The sequence below is a fragment of the Tiliqua scincoides genome, chromosome 10, assembly GCF_035046505.1.
Source record: "Tiliqua scincoides isolate rTilSci1 chromosome 10, rTilSci1.hap2, whole genome shotgun sequence".
Classification (NCBI taxonomy): domain Eukaryota; kingdom Metazoa; phylum Chordata; class Lepidosauria; order Squamata; family Scincidae; genus Tiliqua; species Tiliqua scincoides.
Genome location: NC_089830.1, coordinates 399,114 through 414,285, shown reverse-complemented (window position 1 = coordinate 414,285; position 15,172 = coordinate 399,114). Strand labels below are relative to the sequence as shown.

The 15,172-nt window shown below is 48.4% G+C and overlaps 1 protein-coding gene across 1 annotated transcript; it reads right to left on the bottom strand.

The window, feature by feature from the left end:
* Nucleotides 1–7,015: 7,015 nt before the first annotated feature.
* Nucleotides 7,016–12,297, bottom strand: HMGN2 (high mobility group nucleosomal binding domain 2). Its single transcript, XM_066638463.1, has 6 exons — nucleotides 11,983–12,297; nucleotides 10,057–10,101; nucleotides 8,639–8,668; nucleotides 8,412–8,462; nucleotides 8,135–8,230; nucleotides 7,016–7,921 (listed from the first exon to the last, which is right to left on the bottom strand). The coding sequence occupies exons 1-6, from the start codon at nucleotides 11,995–11,997 to the stop codon at nucleotides 7,886–7,888; spliced, it is 273 nt and encodes a 90-aa protein (XP_066494560.1). The 5' UTR covers nucleotides 11,998–12,297; the 3' UTR covers nucleotides 7,016–7,885.
* Nucleotides 12,298–15,172: the final 2,875 nt, after the last annotated feature.

The following is a 15,172-nucleotide window of genomic DNA, read 5'->3' as shown; positions in this document are numbered from 1 at the left end:
CACTGGCAGCCTGGTGTGCCTTGTCAGTGGTCAAAAACCTGGTGGTGAGCCTTGACCATTTTACCTTGTCAGTGGGCCCTGAGATGGAAAAGGTTGAAAATCACTGCTCTAGAGTAATTCTGCTCCTGGGGTTTTCTGGGAATGACACCTTAGACAGTCCCTCATTTTACTTTTTCAAACTTTGAAATTTGTCATGGCTGTTTGAGACCTTTGTTGACCCATGGTGGAGGCTCTGGGATATCGTGTAGTACTTTTAACTATTCTTATTTTTGATCCTAATCAGAAAGGGATCTCTCTAAACCTTTAGGAGCCTGTGGAGCACTGAGACAAAAATCGGACTCATTGTGGCTGAGCGTGGTCTGGTCTCTGCCCTCCCTGGTGGTCTGTCTCCCAAGTGCCCCCCCCCACAGACCACCAAAGAGGGAAGAGAACAGATCGCCTACAGCCACAACTGACACTTCAGTGGCTGTGGGTGATCCGTTCTCCGCCCTCTTTGGCGGTCTGTGAGAGATTGCTTGCTTGGTGAGACACTGGGAGTGATCAAAGGCAATTTTTTTTCCTGAGACCTTGCGTACCATTTCTCAGGGTCTCACGGACCACAACCACAGGCTGGGAGCTAGTGCTCTAAACAGAGAGGGATACTTCCAGATAATGCTTTTAGAAAAACAAAATTTCCTACATGTGAGTTCCTGTTCTGGGACGAGGAAAGGGGACATTCCTGCCCCTTTGGGAATGCCTCTTCCATCACTAGGAGGCAGTGCTAACAAATCACAACGTCACATGGAAGGCATCCTGTTCCCCAGGTGGGACTTGGCGAGAAGGAAAAATCCCTTGGTTCTCATAGGCACCATGGAAAGACGCCCAAGTTAAAGCTGTACTAAACACATCGAAAAAGGGAAAGGAAAAGTATGAGAAAAACACAGACATGTAATAAAGATAATTCCCCACCATGGCTGTAAAGACAGACAAGTGCAAGAAATGAGGAAACGTTGCAACCACCCCACATGTAGCCAATCACCCATGACAGAGCCTGATTTTGGAGGTGGGTGGAAAGCCTCCTTCCTCTTCCCAAAACAGAATTCATGGGTAAGAAATTCCATTTTTCTTTGGTACAGGAAGGGGGCATTTCTAACCCCTTGGAATGTAACAGAGCAATCCTCATTGAGGGTGGCTCAGGCAATGCTGCCTAGGCTGTTAGTATCTTCTGCAAAGCCCATCTGCCAGGCCTCTGCTGAAGTTGATAAGTGCAATGCCTTGTGAAAGTATGCACCAGTGACCACGTGAATTAGATTTCTGTTAATGAAGAGAGGCCATCAAAGGCTGCTGGTATTGTTGCCCTTCTCAAGGAATGTGCTGTAATACTCTCTGGAGGAGCCTTTCCAGTGACTCCATAAGCTAATTCTATACATGCCTGCAGCCAGAGGGATAGGGTCGTCACTGAAACTTTCCTGCCCATGGTGGAACCCTGAAAAGTTATGAACGAATCCTGAGACTATGGGTGTGCACAGTGTAAAACCTCAGGGCTCCTCACACATCCATGGTGTGCCATGCCTTTTCTCTAGTGCTGAAGGGCAGAAGGAGAGGAGAATCAGCTACTCTACCCTGTGGAAATGTGAATTCACTTTTGGTATGAAGGAGGAATCTGTTCTCAACGCCATCTTCTTGTGGAAAAATGCATAGCTCAGAATTGACTCCCAATTGATACCCATGAGATCAACTTCTGGCTGATGTAATGGCTACCAAAAAATATAAAAAATCTTATGTAGTTCCTTTAATGGTGTGGTGGCTAAGGAAGGACCCAAGTGGGCCAATAGAATGCGGTTAAGGTCCCAGTTGGGGAAGCTATGTATCTGCAATGGATTTAAGAGCCACCCCTTCCAGGAAATGCTCAATGTGAGGGTGACTCAAGAGGCTAGCTCAGGTTCCTCCTCCCAGCATTCCACTGAGCACTACTACCTGCCTTTGAAGGGTGTTCATGCTAAGGCCCTGACCCAGGCTGCCCTGCAGGAAGTCCAGGATCTGTCTAACATCAGGTTCTTGCACAGAAACCCAACTGCCAGCTCTTTTTCTCACACCCAACTGCCAAGCAAAAGCCCCTCAGGCAGGCCTGGCCCTCCTTTTACAGGCAGCCTTGCAAGGTTCTAGGATGTTCCTGGCAAACTATCTTAAGCCATTTCTGCCCAACATTGCACACACGCAAAAGGGACCAAATGTGTACCTGTAGGCCTGGCAAAAGATGGGTTAACTGCAGAGCTACACCTTAGAAGTTCTCTGTATGGGCCTGACTCTTCTTAAACCTTTCACATTAACACCTCCCCCCCAAATCTTATTAGAGTTCCTGGTTACAATGTCACCATTTTACATGAAGACGTTGCAGCCTTCACAAATGGAATTGTACCCAATGGACAAGCTCTTGGCAAGATACCATCATGCCCAGAAGCCATGCCAGCACCATGATGTCCACCTGTTTCGCTACCCTGAGCAATTTCAAGAACATCTGTTATCTCAGTTGACAAGAGTCCTGGAACCAGTTTGTGTCCATATTGAACCCAAAGTGTTACACAGCCTTTGATGGAATGAGAGAACACTTGCCTGTGTTGATCACAGATCTCTTGCTTTCCAGGCAATCCACCATTATCTGTACATCCCCAAACCCCCAAGTGCTGGATGAGTACCTAATCAGGACATCATCCCTGGTAGGGATAGAGGAAAACCCCTCTAAGTCACAATAGTTTGCCCACTCCAATTCTGCTACCTTCTGGAAGGCCTCAGGAAATGGCACTACCACAGATTTTACCAGTTCTGAGGAAAAAGTAACTTGGAAGAGGATGGCATGAAGTCCCTGGGCGGACTGAAATTTAATGCTTGAATAGCGTCATCCGGTATTTGGGAGGGAATAGGTGAGGAGTCTATCCACATTTTCCCCTGGGGCATTGCCATTCTCCCCAGCCAACTCCCAGTCATCTTTGGCTGAGCCCAAGCAGGATGATGATTCAGAGCGCAGTGGATCCATTGCCCAAACCTCCCTTGCCTTGGAGGACTACCAAGTCTTAGTTTTGGCACAGAAGCAGGGTTGTGAGGACTGAGATTTCTCTCAAATCTTGACCCTGCAGGTTTGGGGATCCCTGCTCAAACTGGACTGGCTGGGACTAGTGGGTGATGAGGGACAGCTGGAGGATCTTGGGTGCTTGCTTTTGGCTCTCTGATGGTTGCAGTTCTGTGCTGGCAGCCCTTGCCTCCACCCTCTCTGTGACCATATCCTTGGATCCACTGGAGGATCTGGGACTGAGCTTGGTTCTCTATTTTAACTAGAAACCAGAGCTGAGAACCCCCAATTGCACCAGAGATAGGGGGTGTGGAGAATCCAACCCTTGGGAATGTTCTCCAGCCCCCCAAGGAATCATTCACAAACGCCATGGCTGCAGTACGCTTACTAGAACTTGTGTAGCCACTTTCACTCCTCAGCAAGGCTGGGGTTTCTAAAGATGGTTCTCAACCCAAACCATCAGATAAATAGGGTGGGAAGGGGAGCTAAGGCTTGAGAGCACTGGGCAGGGCCCAAGGTGAATTGTGCTACAGCACAAGCCCTGCCAGACCCAACTAGGCCAGCTGGGATAGGTAAGATGAGGCCTGTGAACACCTGGCTTTACCAATCCATCAGAGGAGTCATGGTGAACCAGACTCTCCTGGGTCTCAGTGTGTAAGTGGACCAACCAGGTGCGTGCCATTCTGATGTTTAAACTAGACTGCACTTGACTGACACTGCTTTGATGCGCAGACTGCCTGGTGCTGTGTTTCGGTTCTGAGGCCTCTCACCTCCCTCACAATTCTAAAGCACTAGCTGCAGTGGCAGCTTGAGGAGTCCTTGCTCCCTCCTGTCCCTTGAAGGGCCCCGTGCCCCAACTATCCTGGACAAATTGACAGGGAAGGAAAAACGGAGATTACTGCCGAGACACACGACTCAGCAAGCTGGTGAGTTTCCCACCAGAGGAAGGGCTGGTGTGGGGGTGGGGGGCTATCCACATGGTTGAGTTCATAAAGGCTCACCAGTTCAATGAGACACCACATGGAGCAAAAACTAGCACTTTATAGTTGGAATTAAGAGAACATATGAAAAATAAAGGCCATTTCACCACAAATAAATTATTTATTTATTTATACAGGTATTTATATACCGCCTTTCTTTGGTCGTCAGATTTCTCCTCAGACTTTAATCCAAGACGGTTTACACAGGCAGCCTGTTCTAAACCCCTGTAGGGATTTTTACAATTGAATAGTTCTAGTCTTTCATAGAACTCCTCCTTCCAGCTTAATTCTTTCCCAGTCTGGCCTCTCTCTGGCCCTTTGCCTCCCACACTCCACTTGACGGCAACTCCTCTCTGCCACCGAGGGTCAGCTCATCAGTATATCAGTGTGTCGTCAGTTCTTGGGTACTTCCGGTTGTTTCGAACTGGCAGCCTCAGATCTTCAGGCATACAAGGTGGCAGCTCTACCGAGCCAGACCTCCTGCCATGGTTCAGATATTCACACCTAGTCGTTATTTCTGGCATACAACACATAAAATGCCCGAGAAAGCTCCAGTTTTGAACATTACAGTATAGGTCAACCTTGTGATACATGGATTTGACTCAACACGAATGGCCACTGCAAATAGAAGGAATGTGCTGATCCTGGAGGTGAAAAATCCATCCCTTTAAAATCAGTTTTAAAAACTGATTTTCTTACTGTTGTAAAGAGACAGTCATGCAAGCAATCATTCCATTCTTCTGCTGAGCCAGGCAAAGACAGGGTCCTTTGCATTTCTAATTGCTGACTCCCTCTCTATAACAGTAAGAAAAGCTATTTTTAAACCACAATTTTTAATTTTTTAAAACTGCTTTTATTTAACACATTTTATGGTATCAGCAGGGAGTCCCAGGTTCAAACCCCTGAGAATGTTGAGGTGTGACCTTATTCCATTAGGAGCAATGGAGGGGCAAGAAACCTGGAAGTGAATCTTTAAATCTATTTTTCCACTTTTATATCCATGGATATTTTTTTATTCACAAGGGGTTCTGGAACCAAACCCCAGCAGATAACAAGGGATGACCTTTACTTAAAGACAAGTTTCAAATACGTAACTTATTTTGTGAAGTCCTCTATTATTCATGCCACAAATGAGGAATGTCATAGGCAGCTAGATCATGTATGAGAAATATTTAGAAGTTGCCATCAAAGACCAAATATGACCAATATGTATACATTTTTTATAATACCAAAGCTCGTTAGAGTACTGCAACAAGTGTGTGCATGAACTGCATCTATACAACTGTCTGCTCTGGTGTAAAGAGGACACCCGCCTACTCAAATTTTTTTTTTTCAAGGCTAGGTTAAACTTAGCTAGTTAAAAATTACACACCTGAAAGTGAATTCTGCATTATATGTACGTATATTCATACCTTTTACAACTATTGCAGGATTTTGGGAGTTGGGAGAATTTGGTATGCAGGTTTGTGTCTAGAGATGGGGGAGTCTCTAGAAATTACAGGGAAAAGTCCATTAAGAGTAAGAAACTGCACATTGAGTGAGATTAGTTAATACATTTAGTTTCAATCCTAGCTTAGCCTCAGGATTCTTTTCAAACATAGGGATTTCATTCAAAACACAACATTCCACGATCTGCAGCACTCACAAGGCTATACTAATTTTCTTGGTACTTTCAATATATAAAAGGTATATTTTTAAATGAGATCATTGGCTCAATTAAAAGAATCACTAAGATAAATACAGCAACACACTCACTTCAGATTTACTACTGTGCATTTTAATTCAACCTTGCTTCAAAGCATTAAGCCTGCTATCCAATGCACACTTTCCTGGAAGCAAGCCTCACTGAGCACAATGGGACTTCTAACTAGACACACACAAGATTGTGCTATGAATGGGGTGGTCCGCCCTCTGCTGTGTTTGTTCTGGTAGCTTTTCTCCATACCCAGGGTGACCAGATGCAATGGAGGACAGTCTGTACCTTTAACTTTTGTAGAAAAGGGAATTTTGGCAGGTGCAGCTTTTTAAACCCTTCCATATTGAGCTGTACCTGCCAAAATTCCCTCTTCTCTACAGAAGTATAGGCACTCTGTCCTCCATTGCATCTGATCACCATGACCACACCAGAACTCCTGCCCAACTTGGTACTGTGTATCTTCTGCTTTTGGTATCTTTAGTACTTCCTTCACATCAAAGGCAAATTGACAAGTACTGTGGTTTGCATGAGCAAGTCCTTCTTTGAAAGTTTCTCATATGTATTTATCTCCTGGGACTTTTGCACTGAGTGGTCAGGGAGAGACAGGGCTAAAACAGTTTTCTTTAACATGTCAAATAATTCTATCATCTGCACTCTTAAGTGGCACATTCTCAGAAAACCCACACCACATGCTCTTTGCAGTGGTTCTCAAACTGTGGGTCACAACCCTCCAGTGGGTTGCAAAATTGACAAGCTAACTGAGCCCTATGGAAATTAAAACAGCACACGAGCGTTTATTTGTAGGTAAACAGCCTTGGTCCACTTAGAAGGGCAGGCCAGAGGGAATGCACCACCAAACAAACTCTCAAAAAGGAAGACCTCCCCCCCCCCCCAAAAACTGACATATTGACCCCTCTGGAAAGCAGAACTGAGCTGTACATGTACAGTTACTTGTGAGTAGGTGACTGCCTTGGCTCTTTTTGAGTGTGTAGCTAACACTCCAGAAGGTGGTCTCTCCACCATAGGAAAAAGGACAAAATCAGGCTTGAGGGGCTAGTAAAGTGAATTTTTTTAAAAAGTTTTATAAAGATACATGGGTCCTGAGAGGGTATAGTTTTAAGAAGTGGGTCCTTGTGCTAAACAGCTTGGGAACCAATGCCTTAATATGAAGATATGTACAGTAGCATGTGAAATTTTATGTGCATGCTAACGTGCATGTGTACACAAGCTTATCAATTAAATCCTGAAATGGCACCAGGAAGCAAGCAGAACACGAGTAAACACAAAAACCCATCCAAGCCAAACAATATGCAGCTTTATTAAAGGTACTTTTCATAAAACAATCAATGGTATTCAGGCAGGACATGGGCTACACTCTGCAATGTTTTACAACAAGCTTCAACTCCCTTCCCCTCCTTAGACTACCAAAATGTAAAGTTACTATATAAAACCCATTGAAGAGTCTTCAACTCGTACTTGGAACAAGAAAAGTTTAGAGTGAGGGTTGACACTTTCACATTTAGTATGTTGTTTAACAACTTTTCACAAGCCTACCCTGACTTTTAAAGGAAAACGAAAACTGCAGAATTCTTAATCTGAAGGTTCACAATATAAAAAGAAATGTGGCTCGTCTTAGAGCCATTCTCCTTCCCTCAGCATTTGGACATCAGAAGTCTGGACTGCCCACACTGTGAGAATGCATTGGTTTTGAGAGAGCAAGTATCAAAAAACCCTATGCCATACTCAGGAGTTATAAATGCACCACAAATGACGGTACGAGTGAAAGAACAGAGGAAGTCTAACTACAGTTTCAATTTACCTTCTCCTCAGACACAGGCATTTTGGGAATTTCAATGCTCACTCAAAAACATTTCAGAAACTAAGATAGATGTACAATATTGGGGAATCCCCTTATCTGAGTCCATAAGAACCCCTCTTGCAAAACTGAAGGGAGACTTAAAAGTCCAGGTTCTAAGTAACAGTATCAGCAACATTTGTCCCCTTTCCTCCCCCAAAACACAACAACAAAGCATTCTGTGTGCTAACAACATAGCTTTAAAAAAAAGTAAAACAAAATTCTGCATTGTTATAAAACTTGATAAAAAATAGTATTTCAAACTGTACAGTCACCAGAAGTACACAGTTATCAAAAATTCACACAATTCACTTGGCATCCCCAGCACCTTCAGCTTTCTGTGCCTGAAAGAGAAAAGCAGGTCCCATCAAAGAGTACTTATGCTGATGCAAAAACTGCCAGGTATTTTTCAGTTTAAAATACTCACTTTTAAAATTGGGTCTCATATCAGAACACCAGCCTGGTCTGAAGAGATACGATACAGATAACGCTACCTGCCCATACCCAGTACCACAGAAAGAGTCTGCTTACATAAAAGGCAGCTATGCTATTTATACCTGGTCTGTTTTGGCATCTCCATTTTCTGCAGGGTTGTTTCCATCCTTGCCTGCATCAGCTTTCCCCTTCTTTCCCTTGGGCACCTTTTCACCTTTCTGTCAATCAATAAGAACATAGTAGTACTTACTAATTCATGGATCCATAGATGTATAAAACAACAGTTCATACAAGGACTTCAGAGCATTTAAAAATAATTACGTTGCTAGCATTTCAGACTGAAACCAAAATGAGAGCTTGAATGTGCTTAAGCTCGTGTTATCCAAGCTTTACTTTTACCTTTGGAGCTGCCTTTTTAGGTTTAGGTTCCGGTTTTGGAGGAGCAGGTTTCTAGAAGTGAAAACATACATTTCTAAGTTGTTTCAAAACAATAAAACACTTGTCCCATTGTCATGCTCAGAAGCCAGAAAAAAATCTACCTCATTGTATCAAGAACAATGGATGCTGCTACTATCATCATTTAGATGCTGTTATCACCACCATCCAAAAGTAAGCAAGATACTTACGGCAGATAACCTTGCTGATCTCCGCTGAGGCTGTTGGGGGGAAAAAAAAGGAAAGCTATCTATTAGAAAAACAATAATCTGACTACACAGAACAAGCAAATATATATTCAAGTTCCATAGATGAATTTTAAATTTAACCCATTTGGGTGGACACATTTGGTCCCTGTTGCTTATATGCAACATTGGGCAGAAACGACTTAAGATCAGCATACTTCTTGTTGTATAACCCTTACGGTTTATCAAAGTTACAGAGAAACCCAACTTGCAAAATTTCATCCTCCACTAGTTGGCATCCTTCAGTCTCGGAAGACTATGGTATCACGCTCTGAATAGTGGTTCCGGAACAGTGCCCTCTCCAGTGCGCGAAGCCTGGGTAAGGTAGATATGGAGGATAGGCTGTTACCCATGCAGCAAATCCCCCCTCTCCACGTCACTGAAATGGTCCAATGGAAAGGCAGAAGCCAGTACGGTTGGTTCCGGCGGCGTTGCAGGAGTTACCAGAACGTGACTGTGTTCAGACATGAACTGCCTCAGGGACTCCAGCTCTGGATTTTGCCTCGAGGTTGACTCCTGAAGCCTTTTCCATAACTGGAAGTAGCCACAAGGCAGTGGAGGTTTGGGATCAGAGTTTTCCTTCTCTCAGATGAGCTGCCTTCCCAGGCTAACCAGTTCCATCTACACGGTGGCTGTTTAGTCACCTCTTACGACAAGTACAGCCAAACTGAGGGCCTATTCTTATCCCCATCCTCCAGATATTTATTTATACAAGTATTTATATACTGCCTTTCTTTGGTTGTCAGATTTCTCCTCAGACATTAATCCAAGGCGGTTTACATAGGCAGGCTGTTCTAAACCCCCTAAGTCCCCCCTAAGAGATTTACAATTGAATAGTTCTAGTCTTTCATAGAACTCCTCATTCTAGCTGGATTCCTTCCCGGTCTGGCCTCTCTCTGGCCCTCTGCCTCCCACACTCCACTTGATGGCAACTCCTCTCTGCCACCTAGGGTCAGCTCATCAGTATATCAGCATGTCGTTAGTTCTCGGGTACTTCCGGTTGTTTCAGACTGGCAGCCTCAGATCTTCAGGCATACAAGGCGGCAGATCTACCAACTGAGCCAGACCTCCTGCCCTATGCAAGGGCATAACCTCCTGATATGCAAGGTTAAAACAGAACATAGTAGAAAACCTAGAGACACAGAGACGCCCAATCCTATCCAATTTTCCAGCACCGGTGCAGCTGCAATGCAGCCTCAAGGTAAGGGAACAAATGTTCCCATACCTTAAAGAGGCCCCTGTGACTGCTGCCCCAAGAAGCAGTGCATGCCCCACTGGCATGGCTGCACTGGCACTGAAAAATTGGATAGAATTTGGCCCACAAGTTTCTGCAAATTAGTCTCTATAATGATTAACCACCTTACCTCATCCTTTGTTTTGGCCTTATCACCCTTGGTATCTCCTTCAGCCTGCAAGAACGTTAAAAAGGAAAATCTGAAGAAACTCTGCACCAGAATGCTAAAGTCTCACATGCATTTTTAAAAAAGAAAGCTACCTCATAGGCTCACACCATGACAATTTCTTGCTTAGATCCTTCTTTATCTTTTTCTATTTACATACAATCCCACAATGACAGATTATTTGTCTTCCCTATGTGCTGCAAATTTTCAAGATGCTGGAACAACATTCCCAAGCTGCAAACACCAGAATGGGCTTGCAATTTGCACAAGATTTACACACAAAATGACTCTAAGCCATCTGGATTTCAGAATCCAAATGGCTTAGAATCATTCTCTGTGCAAATCAGAAGCCAATATTGCCATTTGCAGCTTGGGAACGTAGTTCCAGTATCTGGATTCTAAAATTCAAATGCCTTCAAGACTTTTTTCCTTTTTTGACAGCCCAATCCTGCGCATGCCTACTCAGAAGTAAATCCCAGGAGTCAATGGGGCTTACTCCCAGGTAAGTGTGGGCAGGACTGCAGCCTGAGGGCCCAAATCCTATCCAACTTTCCAGAGCTGTTGCAGTGTGACAGCAGGGTGTGTGCTGAATTCTGCGGTGAGGAGACAGTCACTGAAGCCTCAAGCAGGCTGGGGCAAACTTTCAACTTTAGAGGTCCCAGACCTTTCACAATTCCAGCCTCTGCTCTCACCAATAACAAGCTGCACCTGCAGAAATTCTCCCCCCTGCACAATCGTTAAAGGTCCAGGACTGCAGAAGCTGAAAGTCTGCCCGCCCCTGAAGGGTGCTTGTTCCCCAACCTCAGGGCTGTGCTGTGGCTGAATCAGACGAGGAAACTTGGAGCACAAGCTTTGGGGCTAAATGGTGCCAAGTGGCTGTCAAAGGAGCTATCGGAGCCCCAAGGCGGTAAAGACCACCAGGCACTCACTCCCTGCAGTGCCTGTGCCAGGCTCTCTCTGCTTTCAGTCCTCGCACTGTCTGCCAGGTTCCTCCACCTCCTCAGTGGCACACGGCGAGGGCCCAGCACTGCCAGGCGCCCCGGTTGGCGAAGGCAGGGCGCACGGTGCGCAGCCGAGCCTCCCGCCACCAAGGAGCAGCAAGGCCTCGCTTGTTCACCAGCCAGGGAGGCTCTTCGGCGCCCCTGGACCTTGAGACACGTGGCAGCCAGTGCCCTTTGGAGCAGGGAGGGGCCTCCAAGGACTGCAGTGCGCAGACCCTGCCTCCCCCGCCGCGGTGGCGTAGCTGGAAGGGGGCAGCGCAGCCAGTGGAGCAGGGAGGCTGAGCGCGGCGGGCAAGTGGCCCCTCCCTTCGGAGCCATTCCCAGCCCACGGCTCCGAAGAGGGCCGCCCGCCGCGCTCAGCCTCCCTGCCCCTCCAGATACGCCGCCGCCCCGCCCCGATAAGGGGGCTCCGGGCACAGCAGGCCTCCTTTCTGGCGCCAGTTTTCCCGCCTTTTTCTGTTTTGAAAGCACAGCTATAGCAACCGCCTCTTCCCCCACCCGCCCAGCACGTGCCTCCTTCGGCCAATCAGAGCCCTGCGTGTCAGCTCCCAGTCCCACTGGTCACACCCCGCTTGGCCTGCGCCCTCCCGATTGGCGGGCAGCGGTCGCGCGCTCGCGCTCTCCCCCTCCCCCTCGCTCAACGGTCGCCTGGCCCCGCCCACTCCCCTCAACTGCCGACGGCGACCGTTGAGCCGCCCGACGGCCGCTCGCGCCTGGCCCCGCCCACTCCCCCCGAGTGAAACTCCCGGCCGCCGAGCCGCCTCCTCACGCGCACGCGCGCTGCCGGCCGCCGCCCGACCGTTAACCGCCGCTGCGGCAGCTGGGGGGACCCGGGCGGGAAAGGACGAGGGGGAAAATGGCGCCCACTTCCCGAGCCCCGGCCACGTACCTTTCTCTTCGGCATGGCGGCGGCTCGCGGGCGGCGGCGACGAGCAGGGAGCCTCTGGGGCGCGGCGGGGCGCGGCGGCGGCTGCCTGAGGGCGCGGGGCGACAGCGGGGAAGGACGGCGGCCCCTCTGCTCTCCTCCTCTGGCTCGTGCCGCGCGGCGACCCACTAATTTGAATCGGGTGTTTATAAAGTTTTATATAGAGCCGGACGCGGCCCAACCGGTTCCAGCCGGATCCCCACCGCCCCAGATGCTCATTGGGCGAGGCGCATCACGTGGGCGAGGGCCGCGCGAGACTGGCTGAGGCGCGAGCGTCCCGCCCCTCCCCCTCTCAGCTCGCCTCGCGCCGAGGTGGGGACGAGCCGTCACCGCTCTCGCGCGCGTCCCCTCCCCCTCCCCTCAGGGCGCTGCAGCCGCCGGGGGTGGGGCCTCAGGGCAGCGCCTGCTCAGCCCCGCCTCCCCCAGGCTCCTCCCCGTGGGGCGGGGCCTGCCAGCCCCCGCAGGTGCGGAGCTGTCCGTTCAGCACCGGCCGCCATCTCCTTCCCCACCTGCTCTTGAGAGCCTCTGAGGGACGCAGGGCGGCTCTAATAGAAGCGGGGTAGAGCCTCCATGGGCAGCCGCAGTCTACCACCGAACGCAAGAGCCGGGGCACAGGCAGGCACAAAGGCACCTGCTCGCCCACCTTTCCTCCCAGCTGGGCTCAGCCTGGGCTGGAAGCGCAGGCCCCTCACTGGGCAAGGAGGGACAAGCTGAGCAGTGCAGAGACATGGGGTGGGTGGGGAGGCCCACCAGAGTCCTCCGCAAAGCACCACCACTGCGTGAGGCACGCAGGCATCCCCAGCGCTGCAGAGCCTCACACGCAGCGCTTTTTGAAAGACTCTGGTGGGGAGGCTCTGCCTCCCCTCCCACCGATGGCCCTGCTGCAGTGCTTCCAGGTCACCCCACCCCCACCGAAGTGCTGCAGGACCCTGCACAACTGCTACTAGATCACTAGAACTGCTGCAGCAACTTCCCGCTTCTGCTTCCCCCACTGCTGGGTGGATAGAGCCCGGCTGAAGGTATCCCATGCCTTTCAGTGCGCTCTGCCTGCATCACACCCCCATGGCGCATTTGGACACTGATGAAAGTGCTGGACAGAAATATTACTAGGGCAGTTAGAGCAGTGGTGGGCAAACTTTCAGCTGTAGGGATCCTGGTCCTTTAGGAGAGAGAATTTCAGCAGGTGCAGCTTGTTATCTGTGACAAGCTGCACTTGCTGAAATTCCCTCTTCGCTACAACTGTTAAAGGTCCAGGATCCCTAAAGTTGAAAGTTTGCACAGCGCTGATGTTAAGGCAGCATGACCTACAAGAGCATTTGAGAGAAGAGGCATAGCCAGCCCATGTAGAGCCTGGCACAAAGCTCCAAATTATGCCCCATGTCACTTCTGGGTGTGATGTCACACCCTGCCTTTTAAAAAAAATTGAAAGAGCCTGGAGCTCTTAAATTGGGGGCAGTCTGAGTCATGAGGTGCCTCCCAGTGTGCAGCCCAGGGCAACCGCCCCCTAGCAACACCACTGCCTGAGATCCACCACCTCTGCACAGTAGGAAAAGAGATAGCAGCCACTTACTGCACCCCTCTCACTGTTGCTTCAATTGTGGAAGTGCACAACTTCTGGTTGGGTTTGCAGGGACAGTGCAAATGAAGGATCACAGCTGGGGAGTGACCTTAACATTTCTGTGCAAACATGGCAGGCTAGAGGGAGGTAGTGGTAATGGCAGACTCAGAGTGAAGGGCAGTGTTCCCCTTAAGCTGTATGGCTTGAAACAGAGCTCTGTGCAGCTAAGCAGTCCCAGATGTCTGGCAATGACATCGCTGCCAAGTGTTAGGAAACATCACTGCACAGCCCCCTTAGAGGAAATAGGCTGAAGGGCAACCCACATCTGCTGCTCTTTTACCCCCTTCCTAACTTGCAGCTGTTGCAACCCATATTACTTTGTCTGATGGATAGGTCACCCCTGAATCCAGTGTTTCCTTTTTACCGCAAACATTCCTGGATGGCTGCCATTATGTGGCAAATTCACAAGCCAACACAGGTTTTGTTTCTTTTAAATTCTTCCTTCTCACTTTTTCATCCCAACTATGGAACATGCACAACAGCTACTGACCATCACCATCAACACAATAAAAAACCAGTATATGTGCCATCAGCTTCTTCCATAAAGCTCCCGGCAAGAACAAACCTCCTTAGCTATTAGCTCTCAAGCTGGAAACTTTAAGGGTATTTATATAATTTGGTTTTCAAGGAAAAAAGTACACAGTTTACAGGGAAAATTAAACAGCATAATCCTCTGCATGTCTAGTCAGGGATAAGTCGCATTGAGTTCAGTGGGACATACTCCCAGGTGAATGCGTACAGGAGTGCAGTATAAACAGTGGCTCCTTTTCCAAAAAGGGCTTACAGTCTAAAAAAAATGCAGAAGAAACACCAGCAAGCAGCCAATAGACACTGTGAGGTGAAGAAGGACACGTGTTCTCACGCTGCTAAGTTTAACAGCATTGTCATTCATAGAAATCCAACACACTACCTCCTCTCTGCTCCAAGTATTCTAACTGCCCAGTCTTCATAAGCCATAGCAGTACTGCACAGATGCTAGTACAATATCAGAGAAATCCCAAGCCTGTCAAGGCACCACCACACCCATGCAGCCCTTCCACCCATTCCCCCAGCATCCATGGAAACCCCAGTTTAGCCCATCACTCATGGAACAGCACACTGATGTTGGCACATCATCTGTATGATGTCCAAGGAGCCAATCAGCACATCCACCCAGCCCCAAGCCACATAAGTGTCACCAGAGAGAACTGAGCAGGGGCAGGTGTAGGGGCAATGAACAGTCAACATTGGGGGGGGGGGGAATGCCCTGCTGCCAGCCACTAGGAATGAGCAACACAGCAATATCCCAAGGCACTACCCACTCAAGATAAGGAATCTATAGCACCACCACATTTCCTACAGAAGTTACAGCAGCAAATGGGCAAAAGGAAAGATTTGTTAGGTACCCTTGCACCCAGGGTTCAAGATCTCCCCATCTCTTAGCCCCCCCCCAAGGAATACCTTTTTAAGCTGAGCAAAGCAAAGCAAAAGTAGAAAGACAGCTCCCTTGGAAGAAGGCAGTCCAGTGGAATAAGCACAGAAGTCTCTCCATGGGAA

Excerpts from the sequence above, each read along its gene's own strand:
- HMGN2 (XM_066638463.1), bottom strand. Across the intron at positions 8,669-10,056 it reads AGGCCAAAACAAAGGATGAG|CCTCAGCGGAGATCAGCAAG; the intron begins GTAAGGTGGTTA and ends TCCCCCCAACAG. Across the intron at positions 8,231-8,411 it reads CTAAAAAGGCAGCTCCAAAG|AAAGGTGAAAAGGTGCCCAA; the intron begins GTAAAAGTAAAG and ends ATTGATTGACAG.